The 14468-nt window shown below is 43.8% G+C and overlaps 1 protein-coding gene and 1 long non-coding RNA gene across 2 annotated transcripts in view; one reads left to right on the top strand and one right to left on the bottom strand.

Annotated features, from left to right (window-relative positions):
- smg5 (SMG5 nonsense mediated mRNA decay factor) overlaps positions 1-14468 on the top strand; it is a 28640-nt gene that overhangs the window by 12381 nt on the left and 1791 nt on the right. Inside the window, exons 13-21 of the mRNA XM_042106540.1 lie at positions 219-388; positions 1010-1085; positions 1266-1441; positions 2046-2204; positions 3707-3766; positions 8681-8840; positions 11669-11759; positions 12717-12791; positions 13369-13507. Of these exons, the coding sequence (XP_041962474.1) occupies positions 219-388; positions 1010-1085; positions 1266-1441; positions 2046-2204; positions 3707-3766; positions 8681-8840; positions 11669-11759; positions 12717-12791; positions 13369-13507 (1106 nt within the window). The remainder of the gene's footprint in view (positions 1-218; positions 389-1009; positions 1086-1265; positions 1442-2045; positions 2205-3706; positions 3767-8680; positions 8841-11668; positions 11760-12716; positions 12792-13368; positions 13508-14468) is intronic.
- Positions 9371-14468, bottom strand: part of LOC121720453 — a 26977-nt gene continuing 21879 nt past the window's right edge. Inside the window, exon 4 of the long non-coding RNA XR_006034549.1 lies at positions 9371-9381. This is a non-coding gene — a long non-coding RNA (uncharacterized LOC121720453). The remainder of the gene's footprint in view (positions 9382-14468) is intronic.

Here is a 14468-nt window from a genome sequence, read left to right as displayed (position 1 = left end):
CCAATAGCTTATTGGTTAATTAGTGAACATTTCACTCAGTCAGTTGTTGAATCATGTGTTATGCGAAGGGTAGAGTGTGGAAAAGACCATACAAGCAGAAAGCTCTGTGGAGCATTGCATGACCCCTTACGTTTTTCCTTTAGCCAGATGTCTGTTGAGAAGTGTGGTATTGTGATGCTGGCATGCAGGCTTCTTATTCACCTTGTGTTGTCTTGTAGAGATGGACTCGGACTCCGAGGGCAGCCAACACAGCAACCAGTCCGTCCACAGTGAGAAGACCCTCTTGGAGAAGCTGACGATTCTGACCAATCAGGGCCTGATTCCTGTGGTGAAGGTCATCGTGGATTGGCTAAGGACGAACACAGACATAATTCTCATGTGTGCTCAGGTACAAACAAATAGTACCAGCTGTTTGCTTCAGACAGCATTGACCTTTCCCTGTCTTCGTTTTGACCTTCCCCAGTGCCTGCAGCTAGCCTGGAGATTCCAGATCCTGGTAATCTAGAAAGATTAAGGGTCTGGCCACGAATAATGTAATAGCCCAACTCCAGGGGCGGCACCAAGCGTGCATTTGAAAATCTCACTGCACGCAATTGGATAACACAATACGACCAATGTTTACTGACTGATTCCGGGCTTCGACGCAATTGGATAACACTACAACTGTTATCTGTTTAGCTCGCCTCTGGCCCGCCTATATCAGATACACCGATGTGATTGGCTCCCCGCGATACACAAGTGGCAAAAGTAACGTGCATCATTACTTATTGCCAGAGTGTCTCGCAGAGACAATTCAAATTGTGCTCTTGCGAGAACTCTGGAGTTTCCAGGGTAGCCTGCAGCAGCGTACGAACAAGTCGCACAGATGACCTTGCGCCCTTGCCATGAAGTGGCACTCAAACTGAATGATTAAAAATGCTGACCCCAGTGAAACGGTGCTGTATTCATTTGGTTGGAAGAAATGCTCTTAATCAAGCTGATGTGTTATTCCCCCCCGCCCATCACCCAGAGTTCCCAGAGTCTGTGGAACCGACTTTCGGTGCTGCTCAACCTCCTACCTGATGGAGCCAAGATGCTGGAAGCAGGTGAGTCTCAAGTGATTGGGTGATTGGACAGCACTCTCCTACATCCACGGATGAGGTGCCCTTGAGCAAGGCACCCAACTGCCCCCTGGGCGCTGGATCAAGGCTGCCCACTGCTTAATGCTAGTCTGAATTCACTCAAAACAAAGCTGACAATTTGTGTGATTATGTGTGTGTGCCCAGATCTGGGTGTGTGCTCGGAGCTGGCCGCGCTGCTGGGTGAGTGTGAGCAGCCGGGGTTGGTCCAGACGCTGCTGCTGCCCGAAGACCTGGCCCTGCGGCACCTGCCCGCCCTCAGCCTGGCACACCGACGCCTGGACTTCAGCGCCAGCCGACCATCTCTCAGCCCCCTGGACGAGGTAACCCGCTGGAGACACACACACACACACCACAACACACAATGCAACACACTCTGCAACAACCTCCCCAACACACACCTTCATCCCTAGCACTATAACAGGATTGCACTAAACTCTACTGCAGTCGGGCTAGCCAACACTCATTGAAGTGAAGTTGAACTGCTCAACCAACATCCCACTATGTCAGACATTACATCATCATCCTCAGCCTGTGCCTCACCAAGGGAAAGCAAGGCAAGTTTTTCCAGTTCATACACATTAGAGGTTTTGTAGCAATCAATCAAAGTACCAATCGACAAACACCATACTCTACATGGGAAGGCAAGAAGTGCATTAGAATACTTGTATGAGATTTAAAACAATGCAGGGCAGATAGTGTTTTTCTGTTGTCTTGATAAACAAGGACAAGTTTTCAGAAATGGTTGCATTCAACCCCATTGTACAAGACCTCTAATGATGAACCTTCTCATTTCTGTCTGTCATGTCACTCCCCCTGCCCCCCCCTCTCTTTCTCTCTGTCTCTCTGTCCTCTCTCTCTCTCTCTCTCTCTCTCTGTCTCAATCCACTCTATCCTTCTCTCACTTTCTCTACCTCTTCCTCTCAGTGCATGGTGCGTTTGTGCTGCATCCGCAGTTTCGGCCACTTTCTTACCAGTCTCCAAGGCAACGTGCTGCACTTCAACCCGGAGGCAGGCATCTTCACAAGCATCAGCCAATCAGAAGAGGACAACCTGGTCCAGCAGGCCAAGGCCCAGTTCCGCATGGTAAAGCAGCAGGCCTTTTGGAAATGTGCTGTTTGCATGAACACAGAATATTTCACTTTTATGTTTAATGAATCAAGAATATATGAAAATTTCACTTTTTGAAATAAATGATGGAAAACATCTTTTCCATGATATTCAAATGTTTTGAGATGCAGCTGTGGAGTTGTTTGTATGTGTGTAGTCAGCTGTCCAGGATAGGGTGTGTCCATGGAGCAGTATCCTGGTTTCTCTCGGAGTAGTCCAGCTAGCATAAGCGGATTTTTCAATACCGGGATAAAGGCTTATCCGGGGTTCCGAAATCGGGATTTGATGTTTGCATGTGCAAACACAAAACCGGGATACTTCAAAATCCCGATCATAAACGGGATACTTCAAAATCTCGATCATAACCGGGATACTGAAGTGTATGCAAAGTACAGTCAGTGTTTTATGTGTTTTCAACGTTTGTTATCAATTACACATGGTGAAGAATGTAGGCTATTGGGGATAAATATATAACCACAGCATTTACATTCAGAACATTCAGTCTCCTCTAATAGGAAAGTATTAGAGTTAGACATTCATCATTTTTTATTCATATTTTGCCTGTAAGTATTGAGCGCTGGACAGGCTCTCTAAGCGCACTTGGCTGATTGCTCTGTCACATGAATGTAATTATATAATATTACAGCATCGTAATCCGTGTATTATGGTGTGTGTGTGTGTGTGTATATAAGAGGGTGAAGGTCGATCGATAGGGGGTTTACAGTGAGATCAATATGTGTGTAAGCGCCTACAGTAAGTCAGTGCCCTGATCGGCGCTCATGATGTGACCAGGCCTGAGTGGGCATAATCCTCATTATGCCATTGGTCCAGTGGCAGACCTTGTGCTGTGGTTGCATTTCAACTCCATGAGGGAACGTGCTGGGCTGTAGTCGTGATGGACTTGTCTGTTCTGAAGAAGTTGTGTTCAAGTTGGGCTCATGAAACACTAGTATGAAGCACATTCTGAATGTATTTCTGATTTATTTGTTTTTACTTTTTTTTTTAAACGCACCCTTAAGAGTTTTTTTTTTTTTTTTTACACGTTTATCTTAACATGTTTCCAAAATCATTTTGATGGCACATAACCTCATAACATGATGAATGGCAGACGAATGGCTACCATTGTCTGAGCGGCCCTCTTTAGGCGATTACCGATCATCTAGCAACTTTCTGTGTTCGGGTAGGAACACTCCCCCCACTCTCAAATTGAAATGGAAAAGAGCTACAGGAATTCGGAGATCTCTTTCTACAGACTGCTGTCTGTGCATTCCCTCTATATTGTATCAGAGTTATGTTCATATGTTTTAGCAAATATTTATGTAGTTTATTGTGCTTCTGAAATGTAGGGCAACCCTGAGAGCAAATCTTTAGTGCTGCTTTAAATGTAAATGTACATTTTTACAATGTCGATGTACACATGCCCGCATGCTACCTCAGGGAAGGTGTTTCATAACGAAAGTATGTGTTTCTGTCTGCAGGCTGAGGAGGAGGCTCGTCGGAATCGCCTGATGAGAGACATGGCTCAGCTCCGCTTACAGGTGCTCTCTCTGGCCTTTATTGTTTTTTTTCTCTTCTCCTTTTTGATTCCCCTTCCATTATATCCTCCATCATCTCCTCTCTCTCTCTCTCTCTCTCTCTCTCTCTCTCTCTCTCTCTCTCTCTCTCTCTCTCTCTCTCTCTCTCTCTCTCTCTCTCTCTCTCTCTCATTGCGCATGTGCGGAGTGAGTGCTGGAGAGTGGCGTGAGTGCTTGAGCGTGAGTGGAATCTCTTTGAAACTGTCTTTCTAACTTTTGTGCGTCTTATTTCCGTGTTTTCCTGTTTTTTGTATTTAGCGCTAACTCTACAGTCACTGTAGTTTTTTTTAGTTTGCGTTTTTTTGTAGTTTGCTCTCCCGCTGAGTCTGCGGCTCCTGTTTGGAGCGGGACTGCTGCGGGAACAATGGATTTCGATCATTTAACGAGACAGCATGGTGTGAGAATTGTTTGTTCCGCAAGTGTTGAAGAATGTAGTTTGGCGGTGGGTCACGTTGTTGGCCATGAACATGTTAAATCGGCCTCTCGCATGAACAATGCGATAGTGATTTTTCTTGGTACAGTTGCAAAAGCAAGGGAGGTAGTTGCGACAGGTGTAGAAATAAATAACACGCTGACGCCTGTACTCCCTCGCAGTTGCCCATCTAAGAAAGTGATAATTTCTAATGTTCCACCTTTCATTAAAGATGAACTGATTGAACGGGAGTTACAGCGGTTCGGCCGGCTGGTTTCATCTATAAGGAAGATTTCCCTGGGTTGTAAATCGCCCCTTTTGAAACATGTGGTGTCGTTTAGAAGGCAGGTGTATATGGTGCTAAATGACGGTGAGGCAGAGCTTAATCTGGTGCTTAAATTTAAAATTGGTGCTTTTGAGTATGTGGTTTTTGCTACATCGGACTCAGCCCTGAAGTGTTTTCACTGTGGAGGTGTGGGTCAAGACATAACCGTGCCGTGGGTCAAGAGTGACCGTGCAGGTCAGCCAGCGACTGGCTTGGCTGAACCGAGTGAGGGTTCCCCTTCAACTTGTCCCCAATCCGCAAGTGGCTTGGTTGATCCAGTTGTGAATGATTCTTCCACGACTCGCCCCCCGTCCGCTGACGGTCTGTCATCGGAGCGAATTGGGGTGGACGACGTTAGGGTGGATAGTGGCCCGTCTGGGGCAGAGCCAGTTGAATTTGGTCCTGTGGCCACACATGATTCTGTGGCCCTAGATGGCACCTCTCCGGTGGCTGATTTAATTGATGCCAGCGTGACCGTGAATGACCTGATAAATAAGGAGCTTGCCGCGTTAAGCGGGAGTAATACGGTGCATAGGCCTTTAGAGGACAATTGTTTTGATGATGGCGTTGGAGCTTCGGGCTCACAGGCGTCTGTGCAAGATGTTGAAATGGTCCCATTTAAAATCCCGGTAAAGAGAAAGAGTGAGCAGGAGGAGGGGAACGCTAGTAAGGCAAAGAGGGAAGAGGTGCGCCCGACTGATGACCGCGACAATGAGTCTGTTTTCTCTGACATGTCGGACTGCTCGTTGGGAGACCTCGCCGCATCTGGTGAGGGGCTACCAATGCAGCATAAAGCAGAAGACATAAGCCGCTTTCTACGTGATACGAAAGGGCTGCGTAACGTTCAGGTTGAACAGTACTTTGCCGATTGCGGTCAATTTATTAATGATGTTTCCCGTCTGATAAGAGAGCGTGCCTTCACTAATAAGGAGACTGCGCGCCTCCGAAAGTTCCTGACAAAGCTTAGGAGACAGGTACGGGAGTCGTCTTCCCCGCCCCCGGTGACATCAGTATGATGAATACGTTTCGAGTCTGCACCCTGAATTTAAACGGTGCACGGGACAAAGCGAAGAGGTTAACTTTCTTTGACTTCATCACCCTGAAACGGGCGGATGTTATGTTAGTGCAAGAAACTCAGTAATTAACGAGGTGGAATGGAGGAGGGAATGGGATGGCCAAATTGTTTTTAGTCATAAATCCTCTGTAAGCGGAGGTGTGGCGATTTTATTCTCAAAATTGTCCGTACCTCTTTCTTGCCACGTAGAGGAAGTAGTTCCAGGCCGACTTTTGACAGTCAGGGCCGTTTTTGATGACTGTGTAATATTTTTTGTAAATGTGTATGCACCAACGAATGGGGCAGAGAGGGTGCGTTTTTTTAGTAAACTTGATGAGTTGTTCAGTGACCTGGATCCGGACAGTCTTGTTTTTATGGGTGGTGATTTTAATTGCACTGTTGATGATCGATTGGATAGGAATCACTTGGAACCTCATACTCCCTCACAGCTGGCAGTACGACAGTTGATTAATACCCATGATCTGCAGGACACATGGAGAACTTTGCATCAGAACACCAGACAGTACACATGGACTCATAGTAGAGAGAATTATATTTCCTTAGCTCGTTTGGATAGAATTTACATTTTCAGGCAGCATCTCAATAGTTTAGTATCATGTCATATTTTGCCAACGGGTTTTTCTGATCATTGTGCTGTAGTTTGCAGTGTGAGAATTAAGGCTTTTAGGCCTGGGAGTGCATATTGGTGTTTTAATACTTCACTTTTAGTGGATGACCATTTCAAGGAGACTTTTATGTTTTTTGGGGGGATTTTTAGCCTACAAAAAGGCTCTTTTTCCTCCTTGCGGGAATGGTGGGACCATGGCAAGGTTCAGATTAAGCTTTTCTGCCAACAGTATACCTTAAGCGTTACTAAGGATATCATTCTCTCACTTCAAGGTTTAGAACATGATATTTTGAACTTGCAGAAGTCTGGGATGTCCACGGAGCAGTTTCAGCTCTTGGAGGAGAAGAAGGGCAGACTTACTGACGTACTGGGTGTCAGGGCACAGGGGGCACTTGTACGCTCCCGCTTTCAGAGCGTTACCCTGATAGATGCTCCGTCCAGGTTTTTCTTTAATTTGGAATGAAAAAATGGTCAGAGTAGGTTGATCCATAGTTTGAGGTCTGAATCGGGCCAGGACCTGTCTGAGCCTGCTCAGATTCGTAACTATGCGAGACTGTTTTACTCTTAAGTTGTATGACTGAGTTAGTGTCGAGTGATATCCTGTCCAGCTCTTTCTTTACTGGACTGCCCAAAGTGGCGAAAGAGTGTTATGCTGCACTTGACATGACTCTTACGCTCCCAGAGCTTGAAAAGACCCTTATGGGCATGGCCAGTGGTAAGTCTCCTGGGATTGATGGGTTACCCATTGAGTTCTATAAAGTTTTTTGGCCCTGCATTGGGGAGGATCTCCTGGCAATGCTGCGGGAGAGCCTGGAGGAGGGGTGTTTGCCCCTTAGCTGCCGCAGGGCAAATAATACCCTTTTGCCCAAGAAAGGTGACCTGCGGGACATTGGGTACTGGCGTCCTGTGTCCTTATTATGTTCAGACATGAAAATTCTGTCTAAGGCTTTAGCTTTGAGGCTGAGGGAGGTAATTGGTCAGGTGGTCCACAATGATCAATCCTACTGTATACCTGAGCGGTCTATTTTTGACAATGTGAATGTGGAAAGGGACTTGTGGGATGTCTCGCATGATCTGGGTATCGATATGGGGTTGATTTCCTTGGATCAGCAAAGGGCTCTACAGTGCGCCCAGGGACTTTTTACCCGTCAGTGGGCTGGAGGGTTATCCTCTGTTCACTGGCTACTTGAGGAGCCGATTGTGTTGGGGTCACGTTTTGATGTTTTGTGTGATTTTCCTGGTCTCACAGCCTTGCTTTTTGAGAAGAGAGCCCTGCAACTCCGGCAAATTGTTGACAGGGCAGGATGCAATTTCCAGAATGTTCAGGCGGTAGCCTCCTTTTTGGGTCTGTGGTCTGAGAGGTATGTGAATTTCTTGATAAGCTTAATGGGGTCCTGAGTTGCCAGGAGAAAAGTCTTTTGGAGGACTGGGACAAGGGTAATGTTCTTTGTGACGATAGGGATGTTTTTCCAACAGTTTTACTTTCACCTGCTTTGCTAGAATGTGGTCATGCAAGTCCGCTGCTAGTTTCTGGGGACCAGGACAACAACCTATTGTTTTGTGTTCAACTAGTGGGAAAGTTCTGTACAAGAATCTGGTGAAGGTGTTGCACAAAACCACTCTCAGGGGTAGGATGGACAATGTTTGGAGGGATAGGTTGGGCATTGATGATGAAATGAAACCTGTGTGGAGAGTGATTTACAAGTCCCCACTGACCAAAAGAACTGGGGATCTTCAGTGGAGGATCTTGCATGGTGCTATTGCTGTTAATGCTTTGTTATCTGTGATGAATCCTGCACTGAGTGACATGTGTCCTTTTTGTTCTGACAGGGAGACTATTTATCACTGTTTTATGGATTGCAATGGGCTTTCCCCTTTATTTTGTGTGTTGAGCCTTTTGTTTTTTTCTATGGGAACAAGGTTCACAAAGCAAGGTTTTATACTTGTTTTTTTTATAATCAGAGACAGAAGTCAAAGTGTGAACTCATCAATTTCATTAATGGCCAGGCGAAGCTGGCTATTTATCTAAGCAGGAAAAACAAGGTGCAGCAGAAAGCTGGAGATGATGTTGTTGCATTTTTCAAGAATTTAGTCAAGTCGAGAGTCACTATTGACTTTTATTTTTATAGATTAACAAGGGCAATTGATGTTTTCAAGGACAAATGGTGTTGTGTTGGTGCGCTGTGCTCTGTAACAAATGATGAGCTTTCTTTTGCCCCTTTTTTGACATGAGTGACTCATGACCTGTTATTGTTTTTGTTTTTTCTGTTTGTTTTTTTTGTAGACTGATCTGTTAGTGGTGCTTATGGTTGTACAATAAAGCTTGTTAAAATTCAATTCTCTCTCTCTCTCTCTCTCTCTCTCTCTCTCTCTCTCTCTCTCTCTCTCTCTCTCTCTCTCTCTCTCTCTCTCTCTCTCTCTCTCTCTCTCTCTCTCTCTCTCTGGATTTATGGCTGCAGTTGGAGGTGTCACAGCTAGAGGGCAGCCTTCAGCAGCCCAAGGCCCAGTCGTCCATGTCTCCGTACCTGGTGCCCGACTCGTCGTCTCTGTGTCAGCACCTCCCCCTGCTCAGGCAGCTGGCCAGCAGTGGCTGCTTCATCATCATCATCCCCCGCACAGGTACGCGCTGCCCAAGCACTGCTCCATTACGGCACAACTCATGATCATGTGGCTCAATACTGAGATCCCAAGCACATGATCATGATCATGTTGGTCAATACTGAGATCCCAAGCACTGCTCCATTATGGCACAACTAGGGTTGCAAAATTCCGGGAATTTTCAAAGTTGGAAACTTTCCATGGGAATTAACAGGAATAAACGGGGAATAAACTGGGAATTTTTAATATGGCAAGTTAGAGAATAGGATTCCCGCTAGCATGCTAGCCAGCTTTGTATGCTAAGCTAAGCAAAAATACGAACATACAAATCATATTGCTTATTACGAAACAAAATGTTAATGTTTGTATATGAAACAGTTTGTATGAATTACCCAAAATTCCCAGTTAATTCCCGTAAATTCCCATTAATTCCCATAATTTCCTTTAATTCCATGATGGTTTCCAATTTGGAATATTTCCAAAATTCCCCAGCTTAACTTCCCATGGTAAGTTTCCGAAAATTTACCAGAAATGTTCCGCCCCTTTGCAACCCTAGGCACAACTCATGATCATGATTATGTGGCTCAATACTGAGATCCCAAGCAGATTATCATGATCATGTTGGTCAATACTGAGATCCCAAGCACTGCTTTGTTCAAGTCCCGCAACTCTAGCCATCATAATGCGAGAAACTCCCGCATACACGTTTACAGCCTGTCTGATGACCTTAATGCGTAATCTAATCATGAAGTGGCGTGAATGCGGTGCTATTGACCGGACGGATCAACTACCGAGTTGAATTGAACATAGCCTCATGAAGACGCGCACACACACACGCGCACACACACACACACACACACACACACACACACACACAGAGAGAGAGCGAGAGAACCACTTTGCGCTTATGCAAATGGGCTACGCAACCATGGCAAACTTTTACATCTGGAGAGAGCTCATTGGTAACTATCCTGCTAGCTCAGATCACGTCTGCCAGTAATGCTCACTAAAATCATTAGTGAACATTGCAAAACACTTGATCCCAGAAAGATTGTCTTCGACTTGTTAGTTTTTTGAACATTTATTTTATCTAATGACATAGAAGACATAATGAATTGCATATCCTTACACTCTATGAGCAACTTTTATTCACTAGCCTAAAACCGTCAGGATGAAGGCTAATTACTCTCACGTAGTTCTTAAAGTGACAGGCACTCAATTACACCTACACATCACCAATGTGCACTCAATTAGACCTACACACCACATTAAAGATATGCCTAAGTGTAATAGTTTAAAAATCAATATGAAGCATTCAAATTACTAAATATGTTTAGCTACTAGTAATTACTAGTAAAATACTATACATTATTAACTAAATACACTCTATATGAATTTAAAAAGATATGAAATAGAAACATATCACATAAACCAACAGTTTCAGTGTTTGTTGAGAGAGTAAAACAGAATCTAGGATGGTCACTGTTGTGAATGATCCCACTACTATATTCAATATTACTGATGACGTCAAGGTGGTGGGGGCCACCCAATCAAGTACATTTTTAAGAAAGTATCGAAGAAGTATCGAAATCGCAATTTTTGACTTGGTATCAGAATCAAACCCTCCCCAATTGTGTAAATTCTATTCTAGCAAATTATATAATTCAAATGAAAAACATTTACAAAATACATGTAAAAAAGATGTATTCATGGGTTTTATCAGGTCCCTTGCCACAGGGGTATAAACCAGCACGTAGTGAACCCGTTTATAACGCTGCAGCCAGTCTTACCTTAACATGCCTCACCAATCAGTTACCTTAACATGCAGTTAGTCCCCTGCACATAGTCTGTCACCTGAACGTGCCCTCTCTGCCACCGCTCCATTCATATCTCAAGGGGTCCATTTCGTTATCAAGTACAAGATTGGACCTCACTAGAATAGAGTACCGAAGCCGTGATGTAGCGTTGCCAAGGCAGCAATTTCACTGGATCTAAACAAATCAATCTAACCATAGTGGTGACTATAGCGGTGGCTTTCTTAATCAATTTAAATAATTTTACAACAACATTAGTATAATTAATTTTACAAAACAGTATAATTAATTTTACAAGACATTAGTATAATTTTGTTACACTGTAGGAATCACATACTGCAACATATAGTCTTACCAACACTATGAAATATGTTTCCTCCGTAAAAGACACCTGCATATAACTTCACAGCATGCAAATCTCTTAAATTCATGGACGTGTCAAAAATTCAAAAACGTCACTCTTAACCGCAGTCAGCATTTGATAAGATGTGAAATATTCACTGGGATTTTGTTTCTTACTATACACCTGACAGGGAATCTGTTATGTGGCTAAGCTGCTGCCTAGCATGTAAGCTGTGGCCTACATTTAAAAAGAATTTATGAGCTAGAAACGATGCCACATGTCTAAATGCAATGCTGTCGATGCCACTTCGAAAGTTTGTTTAGATCCAGTGACTGCAGTCATGTAAACGAAACGTCTCATTTCGGTACTCTATTGCTTTAGCTGATCATTTGAGCATTCTAGCCAGTGGAATGCAGATGGATTTAAATGTCTGTGCCAATGTGTCAATATTAAACTCTTTCAAACTTACTTCAGTCGCCTCAAACACTAGCCTCTTGCGCTTGCATTTATTCATTATTTGCATTTATTATTATAAGTATTGTGTTGTGTGGAAATATTTTGTATACACTTAACAATGAAGTTGTGTTATTTTCTACTCAAGGCTTCTGCCTGACATTTGGTTTTGAGCACATTTCGCAATTTTCTGTCTGGCACATCTTGAAGTGCATGTTGTTTTTCATTTGTGTTTCCAGTGATTGACGGGTTGGACATGTTGAAGAAGGAGAATGCTGGTGCGAGGGATGGAATCCGTTTCTTGGAATCGGAGTTTCGCAAGGGAAATAGGTGTGGCACAATTCTCACTGCTCTGATCTCTGTTTTACTGAGGAGAGGGACGCCTTGGAGGCCTTTCTCTCATGACTGAAATACTGTAGCATACGAAGAGTTCAGATGCAAACCCTTCTTATTCTGTCTGACCACTTTTCTTTTAAATGAGCATTTTTTAACAGGCTCCTATAGGTTTTGCCTACAAATCGATATTTCAGACCAGGAAGAGAGTGGTATTTAGCGGGTTTTGAAACAAAATTATTTGATTAACGTTTTCTTTGTGTGGAAAGCATTAACTCACCATCGTTATCTCATTTTTGACGGAGGTAGCGTTTAGATGGTTTTGCATCGGACCTAGTCATGTGCATGTCTAGTTTTGTAATGTAAACTTGAATGAATGCAACGTGAGGGTGGCTCAGTATTGTGTTCTTTTGAGGACTTTTCAGGGCTGCCACAAAACCACAGGATATTCAATCTAGTAGTAGCCAAATTTGTTGTCCTTTTTATTCCTTTTCTCACACAAGTTACTGTAAGAAAGCAAACTTTCTTCAATAGGTCCTAAAGTTTTCCGCCTTATCTTTCTCCAGATTGTGCACTTTTCCACTGAGCATACCTACACACTTTGCATGAAAACCCCAAATATCTGAGACAGATATATTCAGTCTTTGATAACTAGAGCAAATTTGTCCAACCCCAGGTTGATGGTTTGTTATAGAATGCCTTTCTGGTCTCTTTCACTGGGGCAGTCGTGCTAAATTGTTGCATCCGTATTGTTTAACCAAGAGTAAAACGTTACTGTCTTAACTTAACTAAGTCTTTCAGTGTCTCTTCATTGAGTCAAGACTTCCTGAATTGAAACACTAGCACATCATTTGATGTGATAGTCCTTGTAATTTATTTTTGTTTTATGTCTGTTACAACATTTCATTCCTTCATTCCTCCCCGGTATTCCCTCTTGCACACCCCATCCCATAGGTACATCCGCTGTCAGAAGGAGGCAGGAAAGGGCTTCGACCGAGACAAGCTCAAGCGGCAGGACCCTGAGGCCTGGTGAGAGTCTTTCACCCACAATGCTTTGCTTTGTAATTTACTTCCTTTTAAACCGAATCTATGGTTGTTGTGTTCATGTAGTCCTCTGAAACACGTCATTTTTGGGCGTGTTGTCTCATCCTTTAAGCCTCAACAGGGGCTTGGTGTTGCATAGTATTTAGATTTGCAAACAACTTTGGCAGGGTATGCAAATTTGGGACAGGACGACAATGCTTGTAATATGTCTCCATAACATGAGGAGAGGTCAGTCAAGCTGTGGAAACGTTGGCCAAGTTGTTTAGAAGCCAGATTTTCTGTCTCCCTTATTTTTAATTTTTTTGTTATGAATTTGACTGACTCAGAATATAAAGAGCCTGGCTATGATATTACATTACAAACTCCTGATGGATACTCACTGCCAGCTGAAAGTATTGGCATTAAGTGCTAGTATTAACAATTAGTATTAACAAAAATCTCACAGCAGCAAGCCTCACATGGAAGATACCTAGGTTGCCGAGGCTGGCTATAAGTTGGTCAGTGAGCTGTGAGTGTTGTCTGACTGAAGTGTTGACTTTGACTTGTCATACTTGAATCCAAGGCAGCTGTATAAGATGGTGGACAGCTGCCGTCAGCTGACTGGGTGTCAGAGCAATGGAGACGAGGACACTGTTGGCATGGTGACCATCCTTACCGGTCACTCCATTCCCGAGATGTCTGCTCGCTCTGCACCCATGAAGGTGAGAGATCTCTCACACACACACACACACACACACACACACACACACACACAGGAAGACAAACACTAACACAAACATACAGCTATTTTGACATTCAGTGGCAGGTCTGCATAGTCAGTCAGGGGAACAGTAGGTGGCATAAGTAAGATGGTACATTCAGAGAACAGACATGTGTATCTCTGTAGGGCTGTGCACACTTTTAACAACATTTTGTGTCTAGTCAGTGATGAGTAATGGCAGTTTCCAAATGACCTCTGCTTCCATTGTATAGTCGTTTCGCGGTTGACTATTAAAGTGTTTCAGTTCGGGGGGCCCTGTGCCATATGCAGCTGTAGCGTGTGTACTGCTTCCGGGTCCAGATGCCCTCAGGGGCCCAGATTTGACTCTGACCTGCGGTCATTTCCCACCTGCTCCGTCTCCCCCACTCGCTTCCTGTCACTTTTCATCGTCATGTCTGAATAAAGACAAAAAGACCCAAAAAATATTTGGAAACAAATTGGACCAGTTCTCTTTTAACATTTCCTTAAAGTATGTTTGCATAATCCTTTATCAATCAGATGTGACCAGCTGCTCAATGCGGTTGTGTATATTTCGGTTCCCTTTAAGTAGGTTTGAGTTAAATACTGTGGTCCTGTGCATGTTAGCGACTGCACTAAGATCTGGATAGATGTGTGTTAAAGGGGGACTATGCAGTTTTTTTAGCTTAATTTACCTGAACAGCTTCGGAGTCATTGAAATGGTTATATGACCTTTTCTGGGTTGAATGGCGGGAATGAATATTTCGCCCTAGCATCTGTGGTGGAAAAAAAAACAGTCTCGCAACTTTGGTCCGTCAGGCTGCCGGCCTCAGAGTCAGAAAATCTTGCGGTCTTGTAATGTAACGAATTGCTTTACGGCACTACACAAATACATGTCAGGCACCGGCTAAAACAATGTAGCAATGGAGTTACTCAGACCAGAG

This window comes from Alosa sapidissima, chromosome 10, assembly GCF_018492685.1.
Source record: "Alosa sapidissima isolate fAloSap1 chromosome 10, fAloSap1.pri, whole genome shotgun sequence".
NCBI lineage: Eukaryota > Metazoa > Chordata > Actinopteri > Clupeiformes > Clupeidae > Alosa > Alosa sapidissima.
The sequence above is the reverse complement of the archived record's forward strand: the minus strand, read 5'-3'. Positions and strand labels throughout refer to the sequence as shown.